Raw genomic sequence first — 20282 nt, forward strand, 5'->3', positions numbered from 1 at the left:
TCAAGCTAGGCTCCGATAAACGGAAAACCTTGGTGTTTTTTCCTCGTTAATCTATGACTTTTCTTCTCGTAAATTTACAAGATAAAATCTAGTAGTTTAACAGTTATGACATATTTTTCTCGTAAATTTACGACTTAAAAGTCGTCATTAAAAAATAAAATGTTTGTAAACTGGGCCTAAAACTCTGTTGTAGAACAGAGAAAATGACTTTCAGGAAATATATATTGGAAAAAGATGGTCTAGATTTGCACATTTCTGATGATTCCTCAGATTAACTAAAAAAACAAACATGCAAAAACATCTAACATTCACATAACATGTACAGGTGGATGATTTGCATAACCCATATGTTTACTTCTCTCCACAGCCTCTGCAACTGTGGATCTTTACTGAACAGGTGAGTGTTCGTTGTTTTAGGCTTAACAAGAAGACCGCTAAAAAAATATTTTCTGGAGTCATAAATGAACAAATAAAGAAGTAAACATGTCGATCTGGAAGCATGAAGCTCCTAACATAAACTGCATTAGTACTTCAGGAGATCATCACTAAAACCTCTGCTGTTACAGAAAACATTTACATTTCAGGAAAATGTTTTTAATTTCACAAAACAAAGCATATGAAAAAACAAACTTACGTTTATTCAAAGTAAAGTTATATTAATCCAAGCAAAGTCATATTTAACAAAAGTTCTTTAAACAAAAACAAAGTTGCATTTGGTAAAGGTTCTATATCACACAGAATCCATTGTTTTTTTTATTGTATAATGATGTTCATTCCTCACAGAAAAACAACCCTAAAGTAGTATTTTGATTCAGTCACGCATTTCTGAGTTTCTCTTTTAAAAACCTGCGCTCTGAGTACCAGTCCCTCCCAACCCACCAAAACGATCAGGTTCTCACATTGTGACATCATAAATGGAAGAACAGCCCCTTCCAGGAAGAGTCTGAGCTGCCAGCTCCGCCCCCAGACTGAAACACACACCCACTTTCTCCTTGGAGCTAGCTGTGATCGGCTAAAAGCTTTTCTTTTTATATCAATAAAACATGCACGTCCATCTTTGCAAAAGTTTAGATGTTTGTTTTTGTGAGTGAAACACAGACAAGCTGCCAACGCTGGTTCTAGGATGATGTCATGAAATGGGCGGCACCCACAGGGAGTGAAAGGCGTCTTACTTCTGGGTAGGAACTAAGTTGTTAAAATAACTACTATTTCTATGGAAAAGCTAATATTTAGTGTGTCAAAGTAATATATTATCATTTACATGGATATAGTTTACTCTGAAAGGCTTAAGAACAGCACGATATGAGCCATGATATTTGGTGAGGTGAAACTGTGTGAGGGCCAACCATTCAGGCTCCATTCTGTAGTATTTTTATAAGATTAAATAAAAATGAACAGTTTAATGAAAAATTTTATAGAAGTGTTGAATTAATTGCTTCACATAGAACACATTTACTGAGCCTGGGATCTGACATTGGTCCAAAATAATATTTTGTTCCCATAAAATAATAAATTTTTACAAACAAAATAATTTTTCAAGTAATTTGGGATTCATAAACACGGATGTGAGCTATACTTGGATTTACAGCAGATACCTTCATATTTCTGTCTGTGTGTGTCTCATTACAATGTATGGAAGACACTGAGGATGTTTACAGATCCAATTTATCTATTTTAAAAAGCTCTATAAAAGCATTGGTCAATCACGTTTCCATGGATTGATTCAGTCTCTCCTGGTTCGGTCGCAGTCCTCCCACAATAGCCGCTTTCCCCGGCTACTTCCGTGTCTCTGTGACCCACATTAGTTCAAGAGGGGAAAAATACAACAAGAATTGATCTGTGAATACGTATATCAGAATATTATTTTAGTCCCATGCATTAATTATCCCGTGGGAACGAAATATTATTTTGTGAGAACGCTTTATTTATTTATTTTATCCATGTCAGATCCCAGGCTCCGTACACAATAAACATGGGTTTATATGAAATGATACATTTTATTCACTAATAAATGCTCACTATGAACTACAGTTAAACAGTTTGAACAGGAAAACTTAACACAGTTATCTTATTCAATACAAACCACTGTATGTTTAATCACACACACAAAAACTGTGATTTATGAATTGATTCACCACAAAAGACTGAACAAATAACTTCCCTGCACTAATGTGATGGTGATACTGAGATCTAAGTGTCATCAAAAAGGTTAGATCTGGTTCAAAGACTGGGGTTTTCATGCAAGTGAGTGACTAAAGCTACATTCACACCGGCTGTGTTGCCTCGCGTTCAAGTGACCACTTTCAATGAAAGTCTAAGCAAACGCCCGTAGACCAGAATTCCGGAGCCGGAGCGCTTGTCACTGTGCGTTGCTACGCAAGTTTTGAAGTAGTCGCAGACTCTCCGTACAATCAATGATCGCGTGCTGAAAGTTCAACCAGTTGAAGTCTTTGAGGCAGAAGAATAAATTAATATTTCTGTTTTGTGCCCTGACTGATCAATATGACGCCAAAACGAACATTTATAGAAATAGAACTGTGAAAACAAAAAGGCTGGGGCAGGATGTGCGGAATTTGCACCGTTTTGACTTTTCACATCAAGTTTCATTTTACTGTAGGTGACGAACAAGCGCTAGTAAACAGTAAAAACCAATAGAAGAATCTCCCTTACTTCTGCTACCTGTGTGTCTGTTGTAAACACCACTGGCTGAACGCGTTTACGAAATCAGGAACGCCCTACACACGCCCAGTGTGAATGCAGCATCGGTCTAGCTCTCACGCTGTTCTTGTTAAAGTTCTTAACAGAGAATAACTTATAGCACAAGTTTGTTGAACCAAATAAGTTCAACATTTTCTTAGTGAGTTTTCACATCTGTTGAAAGCCGCTTTTATCCACCTCGGGGTAAAAGTTGACCAGAGAAAGCCGTCCACACCTTTGACATGTGAAACGTCTCAACAGAGGCCGAACTCATGAAACCAGGTTTTACTTTATCTATAAACTACTGCCCAGAGACTCCAGAAGGAAAGACAGACTCTACTCTAACTCCACTGAGGCCGTAAGGGGAAAGCTGTATTGTGTCATCCTGTTCCGACATTAAGGAACTAAAAACCTTTTGCAAGAGTGTAAAAGTTCTCCATGTGTTTTCCTGCACTATTAATAATAGATGTTTGAAGTTGGTACTATTTACTTTCCTTGCTTATAGATACTATTTACATCAGCAGCAAAGACGGCAAACTCTCCGAAGGAGGAAAGGACTTCTAAAAATGTAAAAAAGCGGTATAAAGGTGCTACATGCACATAATGACTACAGAAGGAGAAAAAAAAAGGATTTTATGGCCAAGAGATGGAAAGAATTTATAAACTGCATTGTACTGTGGCTTTGTTTAAGTGGTGAGTCCAAGACAATTGCTGAAATATACCAACACTGCATCACAATGGACTTCACCAATGTTCCTGAAGATGCTGGTTTTCATCCAACGTACTATAGAAGATCTATCAATAAAAAGCGCCTGGATTCATTTGAGAAACATGAAAGACAACATCCAGGTGTCCATGGAGCATAAAGAAGCAAGCCTGTGTTAAGCACCTCAGGATCAACAACTGAAACTACCAGGAAAAAAATGAAAAAGGAACAGGGTATTCCTCTTGTTTCCTCTGGTCCGGTTCTACCTGTCCTGAGCATCATAGCAAGAAAGTGTAGAAATACATCAGTGTGTCAGGCAAACACACTAAGGATCATCTTTCACTGACACAGACATAACCAGCAGGTATGAAGAAAATAACCAGTCTAAGTCTTTTACATTCTTACAAACTAAACTGAAGTGTTTTGTTTAAAGTTGTGATGATTTTGAATCAAACTCAAAGGTTACATTCTGCATGTTTTCATGTAGGGTCGTGTTTAGGATGTTTTGAAAAGTTATAGCAGTAACTTTCTACAGCACCTCAGATTCACCACTGAAACTGTTAACTGACTTGTACATATAAAAAATGTGTATTCAACACATATAGACACAACATGTTGTTATTTTCCTTCTTTAAAGATCTGCTGCACAAAACTGTTAGATGAAGGAAGACTTTGGGATTAATTCCCACATTAAAGCTAAAGACTTTGGCTATCTAAGTCCAATAATTGTTTTTAAAATTGACATTTATAGCTTGTGACAAAAACATGAGGCATAACCCAAAGCCCAGAAAGGTAAAATCTAAACAAAAAACAATTTAAATATAGTTCCCAGACATGAGAATGAAAATCATTTTCTAAGCACTTTTCCTTGGTTCACCTTATGCCTTTAACCGTCTGCTCAACCAAACAGTACAGCAGATTTAGAAAAGAATATTTAAAAAAAGACTGATTGTGCATATTACTCCCCCAAAGAAATAAGCAAAAGTGTTGTTTAGTGTTGTTTGGGTAGTTAAAGGCCTAACTGTTCTCAACAGCTTTTTCAACTCTCTCTCTCTCTCTAATCTTTTACCACACAATCTTAAATAACTTTAATTTGAACATGTAAACAGAAAAGATACAAAGCTTTTCTGCTCACGTGTTAAAATTGTTTAGACCTGCAGCACATAAAAAAATTAATTGAAAATTTTGAGTCAAAACTTAATGTAGAAATTGTTGAACTATTTCAAAAGTATAATCAAATTCACAAATATTGCATCAGATTTAAGATAAAGTTAAGTGTTTGCTGTAATGAAAGGGTTTATTTTTCAGAGCTCAGTCTTCTTTTTCTCCTCCTTGTTGAAGACTTTTCCATCAGTCTGCTGTTTCCACTTCACCTCCACTCCACTCACTCCGTTCTCCTCCAGTTTCTTCTGAAGCTAAGCATAAATATATTTTTCAGAAACTTTATTTGTTTCTACCAGAGTTGAAACTGTTGAAATTCCAGACTCACCTCTTCCAGCAACTTTGCTTTAACAGCAGCATCGTTCAGATCAGCAGAGTTTTCCGTCTTCAGTCTCAGCTTCACCACACGCTTGTGTATGGGTACTTCTGAAAACAGAAGGTAAAGACTCCTAAATTAGAATGTAAATGTACATGAAGATGAGAGATGTACACATTAGTGTAAAAGGAATCTCAGTTAGAATACTGTAATGCTGAACTCACCTTTATGGCAGATAAATGGGTATTTGCGTTCACAAGTAGAAAAAAACCAGTTATTTTTGTTTAGCCACTTATGATAGCCACATCTGGCACTGACTACGCTAGGGCGAATATAAAAATTTAATGTTGTTGGGTAGAAAGACGGAAGGGTCCCATCAGACCAGGAAATATTTAAATCTCTATAAACACCGATCCATAGGTTCTGATAACTAGGCATCACACTGGAAAGTGCCTGCCAGTTTGTGCTGGTTCTTGCAGTGGCCAGGTCTGTGAAGTTCTGTCTGCAGTATCTCTGAGCGCTGGACCAGTTCAGTCTTTCATTCACAAAAACATATTGAGGATTCTGCACGGTTCCTGTGGAACAGAGCAAATAGTTTATTTTAACAGTTTACTCTGACATCAATTTCATATATATCATTTGTGGTCGCGATCCAATTCATGGTCAATATTGGTTCATTTTGAACGATCTGATTCATGAAACTAAATTGGATTCAGGACATCTTTAGCCAAAAATTCAACCAGAGTGACTCAGAGAGAAATACCTGGATATTGAACAGTACAGGTGAATTAAAAAAATAATAATAATTTTTTAGGATGTCTTCAAAATGATCAAGTGTAATTTAAATGTGTCCAAACAAACACAAATGAACGTCAAATCCATTCACATTTTAGTTACTGTATCTAAAGTTCAGTTCACTGTTGTTTTTCCACATCCACAGAATCCAAAGGGAACATTAGAAAATTCTAGCACACTGATTGGTCACATGACTTTATTCAAAGTGTTTCCACACATTGGACTGGTATGATGGGCTGATAAGTTTTTGCTGACATCACATGCGTGTTTTCCGCTGTCATTCACTTGGTCATTTTTACATTATGGTTGAATAAACCTACAATATGTTTTTTGTGAAAGTCTTACCTGTGTTGCACACAAAAGGATATAATGAACTGCAGCTTGTGTCGTTCCAATGGTAATGCTGGGGATGTGTGGAATCAACGTCATGCCAGAGTGCAATCATACAGATCTGACCACCAAGAGCATTTGACGAATCTTGTGAAGCCCAGTTGTTGTAGTTGTTGTCTGTGATGCTTCCAGTGAATCCATCAGACCATCTCCACTTGATTTCACTGTACAGACCCACCCAAAATTCAGGAGTGTATTCAGCAGATAAAGTTGTGTTCATGAGTTGATCCATTTCATCAGAGTTTTCAATGGTGGCCAGATCTGTATATTTCTGTCTGCAGAAGGTCTGAGCTTCAGTCCAGTTCAAAAATTGACTAACAAAGTGGTACTGACGGACGGGGAGGCAGGAGGAGAGGATTAAGATCTCTGTGAAAAAAAAGGAAATTTTTGTTTCAGTAGCTGCGGTTACATGGGCAAAATATCTTGATCGAATCAATGGTCGGGTTAAAATTCAACCGTGCACATGGGCACAGAAAACTGAAGGAAATTATATTTTTTGGTCCTCACTTTAGAAGGGTTTCTCTGTCTTATTTTATTACGTTTTCTGTTTTATCTATATTACTTGAAGTTTTAGTTTCATAGATTAAGTGTGTAGAACTGTGTGCATCCTGACCTCACATTCCTGAGATGTGACCTATGGACAGCAGCTGTCACTCATTCCCCTACAGAGGAGGGGGATGCTGACCTCTCGGGCACTGGCCAGCAGAAATGGAGCCAGCACTCTAATCTAAACCACGAGGAATAGATTATAGCTGTGAGAACTTCTGTAGATGTCCGGTTCCAGGGAAGAACAAAAAGGTTGATCTTTAACCTAGGCTCTCCATGGATTTCTTGCTGTCAATCTGATTTGTTACGGACAGGAAGAGTCTGAGTTTATCACAGCACCAGGCGTACCTTTGAAGTCATCCCCTGGGGAGATGGATTGGGTCCGGAGAGTGACCGTCGACTATTGGCTGATGGACGAAGGCGGATCATCAGTCACCCAATCCAAGTGTTCCAGGGTGGAGATTCGACGTCATGTTTTCCATGGGAGGAGAAAATCCGAATTGTCTTTAAAAGTCTGAGCAGAGCATAATTTTATTGTCTTCTTCTGTCTTGTGGTCTTTCATGTAAAACGCCTGTAACTTCTTGCGTTTTGAAGGCCTTCTAAAATGAGGACCCAGATCTGTTTTAATTCTGTCTTAGAACTTTTGTTAGGGAATAAACCTTCTGTGACTTTATCCGGCTGAATCTTGGTCTTATATCTCTCCCGACTAATAGAACATGCGTGGAAAAATCTCAGAGCGAAAGATATTTTCCTACAAACTTGGTGACCCGAAACGTGAAGTCGGGGAACGGAACACGGATCGAGCCGGTGACGTATTTTTCGTATTTTTTGAGACTTTCAGTGTAAAGTCTGGGCACGCTTCCTCCCGTCCACTTGGTCGACTTCTCACGCGGCCGCATACAAAACAGGTAAGCAGAAGCCTGCTGCAAAATTCTGCATATTGATTAAGTTATCTCATAGTTGAATAACTCAAATTGAACGAGATCTCGAGTGAGTGGGCGGTAGAGCTTCCCCCGAAATAAATAAATAAATAAATAAATAAATAGATAAATAGATAAATAGATAAATAAATAGATAAATAAATAAATAAATAAATAGATAAATAAATAGATAAATACATAAATAAAAGTTGACCCAAACTTTAAAGGGATGGTTGACTGTTAGTTTGTGACACCTAGTGTGCAACAACAGTACAGAAAAGGTATCCTAGGTTTATCGGTTGTGTTTGAGGTAATGTATTTAAAAATACATAAGGTTCCGTCTGTTTGTCCTAGAGAGACGCCCAAGGCGTAAAAACAGTGTAGTATAGGAACTAATTTTTGCGCGTTTAGGTAATTTGGAAGACACTAACGGGGCAGCGGCCTCGACAAATTATTTTTTTAGATGGAGAGTGACCAAAGAAGGATTCGAAATTAACATCAAAGGAAAATATGAGGTATATGATGCATTTTGTCCGGACAAAATACGACTGGGGTGGAACAGACAATACGACGACAGACGACGGTGACGATTTGACTTGACAACAGCGGTGAAAATGACTTGAATGTGGATGAATGGAATGGAATGTATGAGATTTTGGAAAGAATTGGATGAAAAAGTGTTTGAAATCTGTGAATTTTAACTGTATTTTCCACATTTCCCTGTGTATTGTCTGCTCTACGGACGCAGCCATCTTGCTTATCATGTTTACATCGAACGGACTAATGACGGGACGTTTTACTTGTTTTCGAATGTGTAAACGACTGTGATCGGTTTCGTCTATACCACATGGTAAGCGTGACGGAGTCCTAGCCGAAATTGCGTCGGCAGCTATGATTGGCTTTTAGTACCACGTGGCCGGCGTCCCCGGAAATCGTAATGGCGAAACACGCTAGACTTTTACAGTTAGAGTTTGGGATCTAATCTGCGGTAAAATCATGGCGGGGATCGTCGTTATCGAGCGTGGTCATGACCTCGGTTGTAAGACGTCGTTTAAAAACAAATTTCAGTAAGTTTTCAGTTCGCAGAAAAAGGTTTTTAAGTAGCGCTGCGCCTCCGACGGAAGCCTCTGTCACCACGGCGAGGAGATGACTGCATGCAGCAGCCGTCTCTGGTCGAACGAAAACTACTTTCTCGGGAGGTTCCCCAAATCTTTTCAAAAACATGGTAAGGTAGCATCGGTCTAAAACATTTTGTGTAAAATAATTTTGCAATTATTTCGGTTTTTGTATTTTGAATATCTTTCTCTCATTTATTTGTATTTCCTAATTACCAAGATTTAGTTCAGTTTTGCTCAAAGACGTTTTATTGAAATTAGTTATAAGCATTTGGTTCTTTTAGACTCAGACTCCCTTAAAACAGAATTTTTGCAATGTTTGATTTTGTTTATATGTTTGTTTTGATATTTCCCAGATCGTTAGGATTTTTGTGAAGTGCACAGCTGTGAATGTTTGAATGTGAAGCACATGACTGGCGGTTTTGTTCGTTTGAATCAGAATCAAGAATATTTGAAAATTGTTATAAGAGAAAGATGAGAAAAGAGAAGGGGAAATATTAACACTAGTTAGAAAAGATTCATTTCAGTGAAATGGTTTATTTTTGTGTGTAAGGTACCTAATTTGTTTTGTCTTTTGGTTTGGTTTTGAGAAAATTGTTAGAAGTTCTTGTCTGCGTCTTGATTGTCTGTGTTTTAACAAACCTGTTGTAGTTTAGAGTGTGAATTGTGTTTTTTGATTAAATAAGGAAAACTGAATAGAGAATTAGGAGAATAGAAAGGTTTAAGCAGTTCATTTTTCACAGAAAGAGGTTGGTGCTGTCATCTTCTAGGTGACAAAGAGCAGAGGTTTAACCATTACCCAATGTTGTAACATTCAATTTACACTAATTGGAATTCTTAATTCCCATGATGATCAGAATGAAAGGTGTACAATTTTGTATATAGAACATGGACAGTGCTCAGCAACAGCATTGAACAAACAAAGGCCTTCTATGACAGTGTAAGAGAAGTGTTTTAATTGTTAGCAGGAAAAAGAAGTAATTACAAGACATGATGACCCCCCCATGTAACACCCCCCCCTCTTTTCCCCTCTGTAAGCAGTTCCCGTCTGTGGCATGGATGATGGTAGGATGATCTGCAGGTCTTAAAAGTGCTGTAGTATAAAGGACATTTTGTGTGTTAGAACATTTACACTTTGTAGAATTTTTGCGATCAGCTGCCACAGTATGAACTGTGGTGGTTAGTACTAAGAGGCACTCAGTTTTGGTTTGCATTCAAGTTTGAAAGATAAAGTTGTTACTGTATTTTAGCAATTGTAGGTTCTGCAGCTTTAAGGAAAAGTTTGGATTGGTCAGATTGTTATTTTTAGCAATTATCTAGATTCTTATTAGGACCAGCAAGCCCTTCAGGACAAGTCGAACTAAGGGTGTTAATGTTAAACTGTAAAGCTCAATTGATCTTGCTTTTTGATAAAGAACTGAATAAATAGCTGTTAGAATGTGTCTAAGAAAGTGTATTTTTGAACATTTTTGCTCCGCACCCGTTATATTGGTCGCATACAGATTTAGGGATTTTTTCTTGAATAGGCTTTTATCGCTGATCAACTGACTTTTGCAGCCACGGTGTTGGCATTTAACCTGAACAGGACACTAATGATTTTTCTAAATTTTTGTCTTTAGAAGCACATAACTTTATGTTTGCAGGAAAGGCAGCCCAGATAAGAGTGAAGTCCAGACCCCTCCTTAACCCTCATAAATCTTTATGCAGAACATTCTTCTGCCTAAGGGATACAAGAGCATGAGCAGATGCTCACACCTCCCCCAAAAGGACCTCAGTTAGCCAGAAGGGGGCCGAGTCAGAGGTGACTGACCCTGAGGTTAAGATAACTACTTCAATCATGTAAAGTATTACTGCACATTTGCAGGTAATAGAAAGGAGAAAGGGAGGAGTTGAGCAGCTGAAAATCCACACATGATAAATGGTGTTTAAAAATAATAACATGAATTTTGAGTTTTGATGCCCTCAGAGACAGCAGAAGCGACGTGTTATGCTCAGCCATTCGTAAGTCGGGGACAGGAGAACATGGTGAAAACCCTGGGACACGTGAGCCACCCAGGAGACCCTAGCAGCATCTGGAAATGGCATCTGTGGCACTCCAAACCCTTGGGCATGTGATAGCCCACAACGAGGTACCCAACAGCAGAATGCACAGACCCAGAGGCAGAGGGTCTGGAGGAAAAATGAACAGTACCCACGACCACTCCAAGCCCCTCCTCCACCGTGGCGAGGACCACAGGGCAAGTCGGACAATACCACTTGATGATGCAGGAGCCATTGTCTTTTCCAAGATGAGAGGTAACCACTGATGACTCTAGTGGACACTACCTGCTCTGACAAATGAACAAATGACTCCTCAAAACCTGCAAAAGACCATCCGACTGACTTTTGACCAGATGGTGGAACATTCATGTATGCATTCACTAAACACGCCTGTGAATCTGTTGGGATGGGACAGTCTTGTCAAAAACAGGAGCCAGCAGACTGGATTCCATGCCAGACCCCACAGCCAACCCCCACTGCAGACAACCAGAGGGCCCTGAAACGCCAGGTGGTTTCATGGGTTTCAGGCGTGAAAGCCATGACTCCTGTCCTCAAAGCTCTATTTCCGCCTCCGAATGGTCTGACCTGTACACTCTAGGATTGACAGTACACGGTAATATTTCAGCAGGTAGAAGGCCACACGTGGCATTTGAACTACACTGACATATATTAGCCCTGAGGGCGAGCAGCTTATTGTGCATTCATCCACTCACAAATGCAATGATACTAGCTGTCAGACACAGCTGTATCCCACATAGGATTAGCACCCCCCTGGTCATGAGGCTCTGCAACTCAGTCCTATGACTAAGTGGGGCATGAACAACACATTGGTAGAATTGTGTTTTTTCAGGTGTTCACTTTCTTCCCTCAATAAAAATGTACAGGTTAACCGTTCATCCAACGACAAATTCCTGAGTTCTGGACCATTTCTGTATTGACAAACATCGTGGCAGACAGAAGACAGCTCATGAAGATGCAGAGGTGCTGTTAAACACGCTCTCTGATGCTTCATGCTCCACAGGTTCATCTGATGTTGGTTCATGTTCCACGCTTCCCTAGTGGTGCTTCAGGTAATTGCAGGAGCACAAGTTTTTAGATTTCAGTAATGCTGGTGCAGGAAGCTGATGGAGGGATGAAGGAAACTTAGACTGGTTTGTGGAACTCTGGTGTAGCATTCACATTCTTCGTAGTACTTCTTTTAGACTGGTCTTGAAAGCAGATGGTAAAATTTATTGCATAGCATATGATTTAAGGACTGTTAATTATGTCACTATTACTCTAGTTCTACCCATTCCTGATCCATATTGCATGTTGTCAACTTCAGCTCAACAATGTGTGTTGTTCACTGCCATTGATTTAGCAAACCCTTATTTTTGCATTCCATTATGTGAAAATAACAGACAGTTATTCGCATTTTAGTACATAGGTGTTAATAAAATTTCCTGGCATTTTCAGTCACTGTTTGCAGTCTCTCTGACAGGATATTGTGCTACTAGAGGGTAGCAGCTAGCAGCTCAGACTGTGGAAACCTGCCTGTGAGTAGTAAAAGATCTTCTGTTGCAATTGTATGTTTGAGTTTTGAAATGCAACAGGAATTTGCACTTTAGCAGAAGGGAAGTCTCATTTTTAGGCAGAACTGTTTTTAGCACAGGTTTTTCACTGTATATAGAGCGTAGAATGTCTAATTTGCAGCATAAACATCTGGACATAGTTTGGACGTGTTGGTTTTCTTGTGGTTGTAGTGGACACTTCTTTGTTTTGTGAAACACATGGACACCTTGAGGTTGATGATAAATGACGAGGGTGTGACTAACCTTATGGCAGTAAGGCAACGACAATACGTGGTTCCATTTCTTTATGTTGTTATCTTGCCTTCCATAGGAATGTGGACAGACAGCTTGTTCACCTTACCGGTGCACAAAACTGTTTCTATATTTTTACTTTCAATTGCTCTAGTTTGTGTATTTATGCCTTATCTTTGTTTAGATCTGCATGGTTTCACCCAACTAGTGTCCTGGGGTTTCCCCCAGGCCAAGAGAGGGTGGAAAGGAGGTATTAATGATTCGTTGCAGGAAATTGTTTTAGTATTATCATGGTTTCAATTATCTTTGTTTCAATTATCATCGTTTGAATGTATTTGTTTAGAAAGAAGGTTTAAATGTTAATTTTGATAGACCTTTTTACCTTTTTAGAGCTTTGTGTGTCTGTTCATCTGGTTATCTCATCCACAGCAAGGATGAAGGGGTTTTACCACACTGTCCTGAGGTGATAAGGAATGCTGGTGGAGTTAGAATCCACCACATGGGTCATTAGACGACAGCCCCTAATAACCTTGTCTTTATCTTGAATTTGCATACTCCCACCTATGTTTTTCATGAAAACAGCACGAGGAGAAGCAGACTATGGAGAGGACAAAGTGGTGGACATTTCCATCACATCTCTTCTGTGCATTTTTATTCTTGTCTTGTCGTGTTTTGTCATTGTTTTATTTTATTATTGTCTTTTGTTCTTGTTTTATTTTTTAAGTTTCTGACCCTAACCCTAATCAATATTTAGATCCACAGCAGACTCATCTTGGGGAGACACCCCAAGCTCTTTTGCAGCCGTTCTGTTGTATTAAATGTGTCAGATTGAATAATTACCAGGCTTATTCAGAAGTCCATAGGAGGCCAGGTCCAAGCTTGCCAGAGCTTGTGGGACATGCAGGAGGAGGACACGAGTGGTCAAGGCCCTGAATGACTTTTTGGATTTTGTTGCAATACTAACTAACTAACTAACTAACTAAGAATATTAACTAAGAATATTGCTATTCTTATTTATGTGGGCCATATGAATTGCAGCTTCTCCGATGGGACCCCCATGGAGGACATGGAAGAAATTTTCTGAATTAGGCTTGATGTCATGTTTAACATTTCTATTTTTACTCTTTCGTTGCCTGTGTGATTTTTGATTCTGCCTTAATATGTCTCAATTTCTCCCCTTAATTCCAGGTGTTATTTTCTTACAGGAAGTGTTATTTTGATTGTCTTTGCTCTCTTTTTATATTTTTATACTTTTTATACTATAATATACAAGAATGTTTCTGTCTGAATGTAGGCTGATATGTTTTGATTGTGTAATGTGATAATGTGTTTTTATTTTTGTGTGGCCTCACTTCATGAGGCCAAGAGAGGGAACTGAAGGAAATTATATTTTTTGGTCCTCACTTTAGAAGGGTTTCTCTGTCTTATTTTATTACGTTTTCTGTTTTATCTATATTACTTGAAGTTTTAGTTTCATAGATTAAGTGTGTAGAACTGTGTGCATCCTGACCTCACATTCCTGAGATGTGACCTATGGACAGCAGCTGTCACTCATTCCCCTACAGAGGAGGGGGATGCTGACCTCTCGGGCACTGGCCAGCAGAAATGGAGCCAGCACTCTAATCTAAACCACGAGGAATAGATTATAGCTGTGAGAACTTCTGTAGATGTCCGGTTCCAGGGAAGAACAAAAAGGTTGATCTTTAACCTAGGCTCTCCATGGATTTCTTGCTGTCAATCTGATTTGTTACGGACAGGAAGAGTCTGAGTTTATCACAGCACCAGGCGTACCTTTGAAGTCATCCCCTGGGGAGATGGATTGGGTCCGGAGAGTGACCGTCGACTATTGGCTGATGGACGAAGGCGGATCATCAGTCACCCAATCCAAGTGTTCCAGGGTGGAGATTCGACGTCATGTTTTCCATGGGAGGAGAAAATCCGAATTGTCTTTAAAAGTCTGAGCAGAGCATAATTTTATTGTCTTCTTCTGTCTTGTGGTCTTTCATGTAAAACGCCTGTAACTTCTTGCGTTTTGAAGGCCTTCTAAAATGAGGACCCAGATCTGTTTTAATTCTGTCTTAGAACTTTTGTTAGGGAATAAACCTTCTGTGACTTTATCCGGCTGAATCTTGGTCTTATATCTCTCCCGACTAATAGAACATGCGTGGAAAAATCTCAGAGCGAAAGATATTTTCCTACAAAACCTTTTTCCGATTAGAACAAAGGTTCACATGGGTCACACTGTCGTTCGGAATAAATCATTTGGGCATACGCAGTAGTGTTGAAAATACCAGAAAAGGAAATGGGTTCCGTTGTAAACAAACAGCTGCCACATACATCTATGCAGCAGCTCAGTGAGATAGAAAGATGGATGGATGGATGGATGGATGGATAACTTTATTAATCCCACGATGGGGAAATTTCATTTATCTGTGGCAACAAAAACGACATTCAGAAATAATATATATAATACATCAAAAATGACTATTTATATCAAATTATTAAAAATTGTTACGCACGAAAATGTGTGGGAATAACATCAGCCTTTATTTTTGTTGGGACAACTGGAAACACAAATCCCCGTGATTGTTTGAATGGTTTCTTAGCACTAAGAGGCATTTCTTCTTTGAAACGTTCACATACGCCGCCCCAAAGCCGCTGTGTGAGCTGGCGGCCCGAGTTCTGCTCGGACACACGGTTCCTCCTGAAGCTGGCAGCCGCTAACCCAGAGCGGCGGGACGGATCGCAGTCCGAATTCTCCCACACATAACAAAACAACAAAATGCACACGTAACAAAGCATCCTCCCTTCCCCTCAAACACACATTATTAGCCCGGCTGCTCTGCTCAGAGACTCGGTTCACTCGGCCCACCGGCACCGGAGCCAGGGTCCAGACATCAGGGGGCACGAAGCGCTCCTCCCCCGCATCCCGCTCGTGGGGGGTGTAAGAGAGGGGAGAGGCAGAGAGCCAGCTGGGCGAGAGCAACGGGCGTCCGCAGAGCAGCCGGTCGGTCCTGTATGAGCTCCAAAGCTTTCTCTCAGCGAAACACCATCTATGCATGACGTTGAACCAGAGCAGTAGTGACACACGATAGGAATGAACCGTTTACACGAACAACGATCGGATCAACTTTCGGCATAACCCATCTTCATCGGAAAGAAATTCCGAACGGCGTGTTTAGATGATGCATTTTTCTTCCGATCAGACGTTCATTCCGATCACTTTTGTCCGTGTTAACGCACCTAAGGATCAACAATGTTTTCAGCCTTGGTTAAAATCAGACAGAAGCTGATGTAAGGAGTTAATAAGATATTATTTTGGACTTGATTCAGCGTGTTTTTTAAAGAAAACTCTCAAATGAATCAAGTGTGTAGAACTGCCTCTGTAATATTTCTAAAATCTGGAACCCTTAGTCCTCAGAGAGACCATAGAAACATATTGTTGCATTTTTTTCAGACTTAAACTTGACTTATGAAGTTATGAAAAGAGAATCTTGATTTATCAGTCTTCACATTTTCTTTTTGTCTTGCAAAACCTGAAAGACTTTTATGAATAGACTACATTAAACCAAATCACTGTTCTTTTGTTTCATAGACGTCCGTTTGGTTTTTGTTTACATCACAACATCACCAGTCTGTTTTCTTCTTCCAACTTACTTCACCTTCAAACTTTACAGAGAAAAACGTTTAGCAGTATAGGTTTTATTATGAACTGCTCATGGTCAGTGTTGGGTAAATTATTTCTAAAAAGTAATTGATTACTTTACTTATTTACTCGATCAAAATTGTGATTAAATTACTTTAATTAATTCATAAAGTAATTCCCTACTCAATACTTTACTTTTTTCCGGTCATTGACAAATGCTTAAGGGTAGAACAGCACAAACAAGATCCTCTTGTCTTCCATTTAACTTTATTTTTAAAGCAATGATCTGGTGTAAAGTATGAACCTGCTAGAAGAAATGACCTGGTTTTATAAGAATTCAGACAACAGTGTGAGAAATGACAGAAATACGTTTCAACACATGTAAGATGAACCTGTTGTGCCTTTATTCATATCTGTCACATCTGAAATCTATCAGATTGATCTATTTAATGTCTTCATGTTCATTTTTGCTGACCTCAGGTTTTCCATTACAATGACTTGCACCTTTCTCTCTCTACGTCTGCCCTTTGTGCAAAGTTCTGAACTGCTGGAGTCTACCAAACTACCTTATGTAGAGCGCATTGAACTCTAACTCATATTAACCAGAGACTCTGTCCCGTGCAGCTTAGGGAGAAAAATAGTCAGAAAGGGGGAATTATTGTAGAAAAAACACTGTTGTCTTTCACACCAAATTGTTGGTTTCCACTGTTTCATTTGCGACCGACGCATCAGAACTCTGCTCTGCTGCGCTCCGAGGATGAGAAGACTCCTTGCAGCATCTCTTTTTGTCTCATCTTTGGGCCAGTTTGGAAAGCAACGTGACTGCAGCGATGGGGGCATGTCTGGACTTGTCCGGTCCCCAAATCTGAGCTTGCATGATGCGTGCTCGTATGTGCCAGTTACTCCATTTTTTTAACCTCCTTTTCATTTCATTTAACAAAGAGAAAATGTCAAAGCCTACTGTCGGAGATGTGGGAAAGAAATGAGGATGCTTGATATTAGCCAACTTGTAATTTATTCATCAGCAAATCTTTGAGACATTCTGGCAATAAAAAAAGTCTAACAAGTTTTTATCTGAACCTAGAATAAAGCTTCTGGTGTCCCACACTGCCATCTAGTGGAACTATAGCAGTTGTGTCCAGATCAAAAAAGAAAAAGGAACGTTCCTCTGGTGCAGTGCCTCTCAATTATTTTTTGAATGTGTCGCGCACCGCCTAACCCCCACCCCACCCCACCCCACACACACACTCGCGCGGTGAAAATATATTAGGTTAGTATCTATCAAAATTGTGTAAGTATGCCTAAAATTGTATCTTCTAACAATAATAAAATAAAATAAATCCACTTTCAAGTAGTAGCGCCTTTGTTTTGCCACATAGAAACCCTGTTAATATCTAAAACAGACAAGAAGCTTGAAGTTTCATAAAATAAAACACATTTGTCATTCCTTATTTAAACTAGAAACATTTTGACCAACTGAACCATTTGATGCTTAGAAAAATAATTCAATCAATAAAAAAACATTATGTAAATTGATCTGAAACATTAACACAGCAGCACCAATATATTTAATGTTTTTAGACTGAAGAAATAGATAAAAACATTGTGTTGATTTTTTTTTCTAAATTATGATTGTTTATTCATGATCTCATAAAGTGCAGCTGTTTTCCTGCATTGCCTGCTGTCTTTATGTCAAACACTGACACCAACTAAACCACTTGCAGGCAAAGGATACATTGATGGAAAATAAAGACGCATTATAAGCATGAGCGGAGTTATCTAAAGGAACGCCATGTTCCTGATGTTGCGCAATCCCGTCTCCTGTCACACGCGCGGCTGCTGTGTGTGTGTGACAGGAGACGGGAGCAGCTGCAGGGACGGCAGTTCCCAGTTTCAGGCTGTTACAAACTCTGTGATAGAACAGACAATAGGAAACCAAGCACTGAGCCGCTGTCACCACCGCCCCCCGTTAAATGTGCGCCCCGGACAATTGCCTGTTACCTGTGCCTAAAGCCGCCACTACTGCGCGCCCCCCTGGCACGCCCCACTATTTGAGAAGTGGAAAAACGACAGACTCAAGTGGATAGGGGGGCAGTGCTGGTGAGTTTCTCCAACAATGGTTAAGAGACCACCATAGCAAAAGTGTTTTGACGGACAACATCTATGTCATCTATTTACATTTGAACTGACTTAACTTATTAATACTAAAGCACCTACAAAACCTAAGTAAGGAGGGTTTAGTAAGTCTAGTAATTCTAATTAATGACCAGAAATGGAACTTTAATTTGACATGTTCCTCCTTTACAGAATTAAGTAATTAAATTACAGTAATTTGTTACTTTGTAATCCACTACCCCCACCACTGGTCCTAGTATTAGAGATTCCTGGTATATAGTTTCCTCAAAGCAGAACAGCCAATCCATACAGTCATTGTTTTCGTGTCCGTATGCCTTGCGTTTGGGGTTGTGGGGTGTATGTGTGAATAGACTGAATAGTTTTCACTTTTCCTCTTTTTTACATTTTGACGTCTGTTTGTTTTTCATTGTAAAGCTGCTTACTTTATCCACAAGTATTACATAGAAAAACATTTGGGAAGTATTGAATATCGATCAGTATGAACTGTTCATTTTTGTTCATGGTGATGCAGTAAACAAGTTACTGCTGGAGTTTTTCCATAAATAGGATCAGTTTTGATATCCATGTCTGTCCACAGATGAAAGTGGGGATCGTCAATAAAGTACACGAGAACGTCCCAGACAAACACTATCAATTTCTCAATATATCATGAAAAAATAAACCCTAAAACATCTGAAGTCCTCAATATTGTTAAAACAAACTCCACAAAATTCACTAATATTGTTACTCTTTCTCTTAGAGTGGACCAGCATTTTGGAGTAACACAAGTTGTAGATTCACCCTTATCTCCTCGCTTTAAAACTACAACTGTTATAGTCTTAAAGAAATATCTAGAAAAACAGAATTGAATTATATTAAAAAAATCAGGAAAAAAAGAAATCTACGTCACCACAAAAAACCCAAATATTTCATATTGGTCAATATTTAATTCTCCCCCAACGTTTTGCTCTGTGATGTTTGTGGGTAAAGTAGGTAGGAAGAACAAAACAGGTTAGTGCCCAGTCTGTTAACAGTTGTTTGCTTCTGAATTAAATAAAAAAATAACACAAAAAATTAGCACAAAAAACCCTGTTGTTTTATCCATTCCTTACTTGAATATTGAGACTTCAACAAAGAAGCACTGACCTGAGGAAACCAAGACGAGCAGCAGGATCTTCTCCATCATGATGCTTCTGTGGACTGTAGAAGGAGACTCTGGATGGAAAAACCACGACTGATGTTTGAGTCTGAACACAGTTAAGGTCTGGGAGGATTTTTTCATGGGAAAGAGTTTGAACCACTGAAGGGATTTGCATTGACCCACAAATGTTTTAAACATCAGGTACAGAGAAACTACAGAGTTTTTAAATAGAGTGGATTTACATGACAGGTTTTGTTTTCCTCAATCTTTGACTCAAAAAGTTTATGACACCCAACCCAAAAAACGCAGAGCCTCAGGAGCAGAAAAGACTATTAGAAACAAAATCCGCTAGTGGAAGAGATTTCAAATATGTTAGTCTCTTGAGTCTTTAACAGGGGGGAGAGTTAAAAGTTCAGCTGACGTTGGACAGGATGAGGAACCGTGATGATCAGGTTGATGGTGAAGTAAATCCAGCAAGCAATCCACATCTGTATACGAAGGTCAGAAAACCAGGGATGTTCTGCTTGGATCCTCTGCTCGACTCACATTCAAGTTTATGAACCGGAAGTCCGGTAGCGATGTTTCAAGCTGCTGTTCAGAGCGTGCCAAAATTCCAAAAATCGCTTTCTCCGCCCGTGCTGCACCCCTCTCTGTCTGTATAAAAGGTATACCGACGTGTTTTCATCAAACAAAGTCAGAGCTCCTATAACCCTTGTGCTGTCTTAGATGACCCCCCCCCTTCCATTGACGTGTTCTCCCTACCATGACAAAGGTGGATAAAGGTGGAAAGATTTCATGTAATCCATGGACACCAGTGAAGATCACAAATCATTGAAGAAAAAAGGTTCAGCGCACTGTCTAGGGGGTCTAGATGACCCAACTCCCAACGTT

At 39.3% G+C, this 20282-nt stretch overlaps 1 protein-coding gene across 1 annotated transcript; it reads right to left on the bottom strand.

Moving 5' to 3' along the window:
* Positions 1-1903: 1903 nt before the first annotated feature.
* On the bottom strand, positions 1904-19690 carry LOC105358263 (putative C-type lectin domain family 20 member A). The gene is made up of 5 exons (XM_078935882.1): positions 19397-19690; positions 6021-6431; positions 5105-5455; positions 4893-4990; positions 1904-4818 (listed from the first exon to the last, which is right to left on the bottom strand). Exons 1-5 carry the CDS (start codon positions 19587-19589, stop codon positions 4708-4710), a joined length of 1164 nt encoding a protein of 387 aa, XP_078792008.1. The 5' UTR covers positions 19590-19690; the 3' UTR covers positions 1904-4707.
* Between the last annotated feature and the right edge of the window lie 592 nt (positions 19691-20282).

The sequence above is a fragment of the Oryzias latipes genome, chromosome 18, assembly GCF_053564925.1.
Source record: "Oryzias latipes strain Hd-rR chromosome 18, Olatipes_Hd-rR_3.1".
NCBI classification, from domain to species: domain Eukaryota; kingdom Metazoa; phylum Chordata; class Actinopteri; order Beloniformes; family Adrianichthyidae; genus Oryzias; species Oryzias latipes.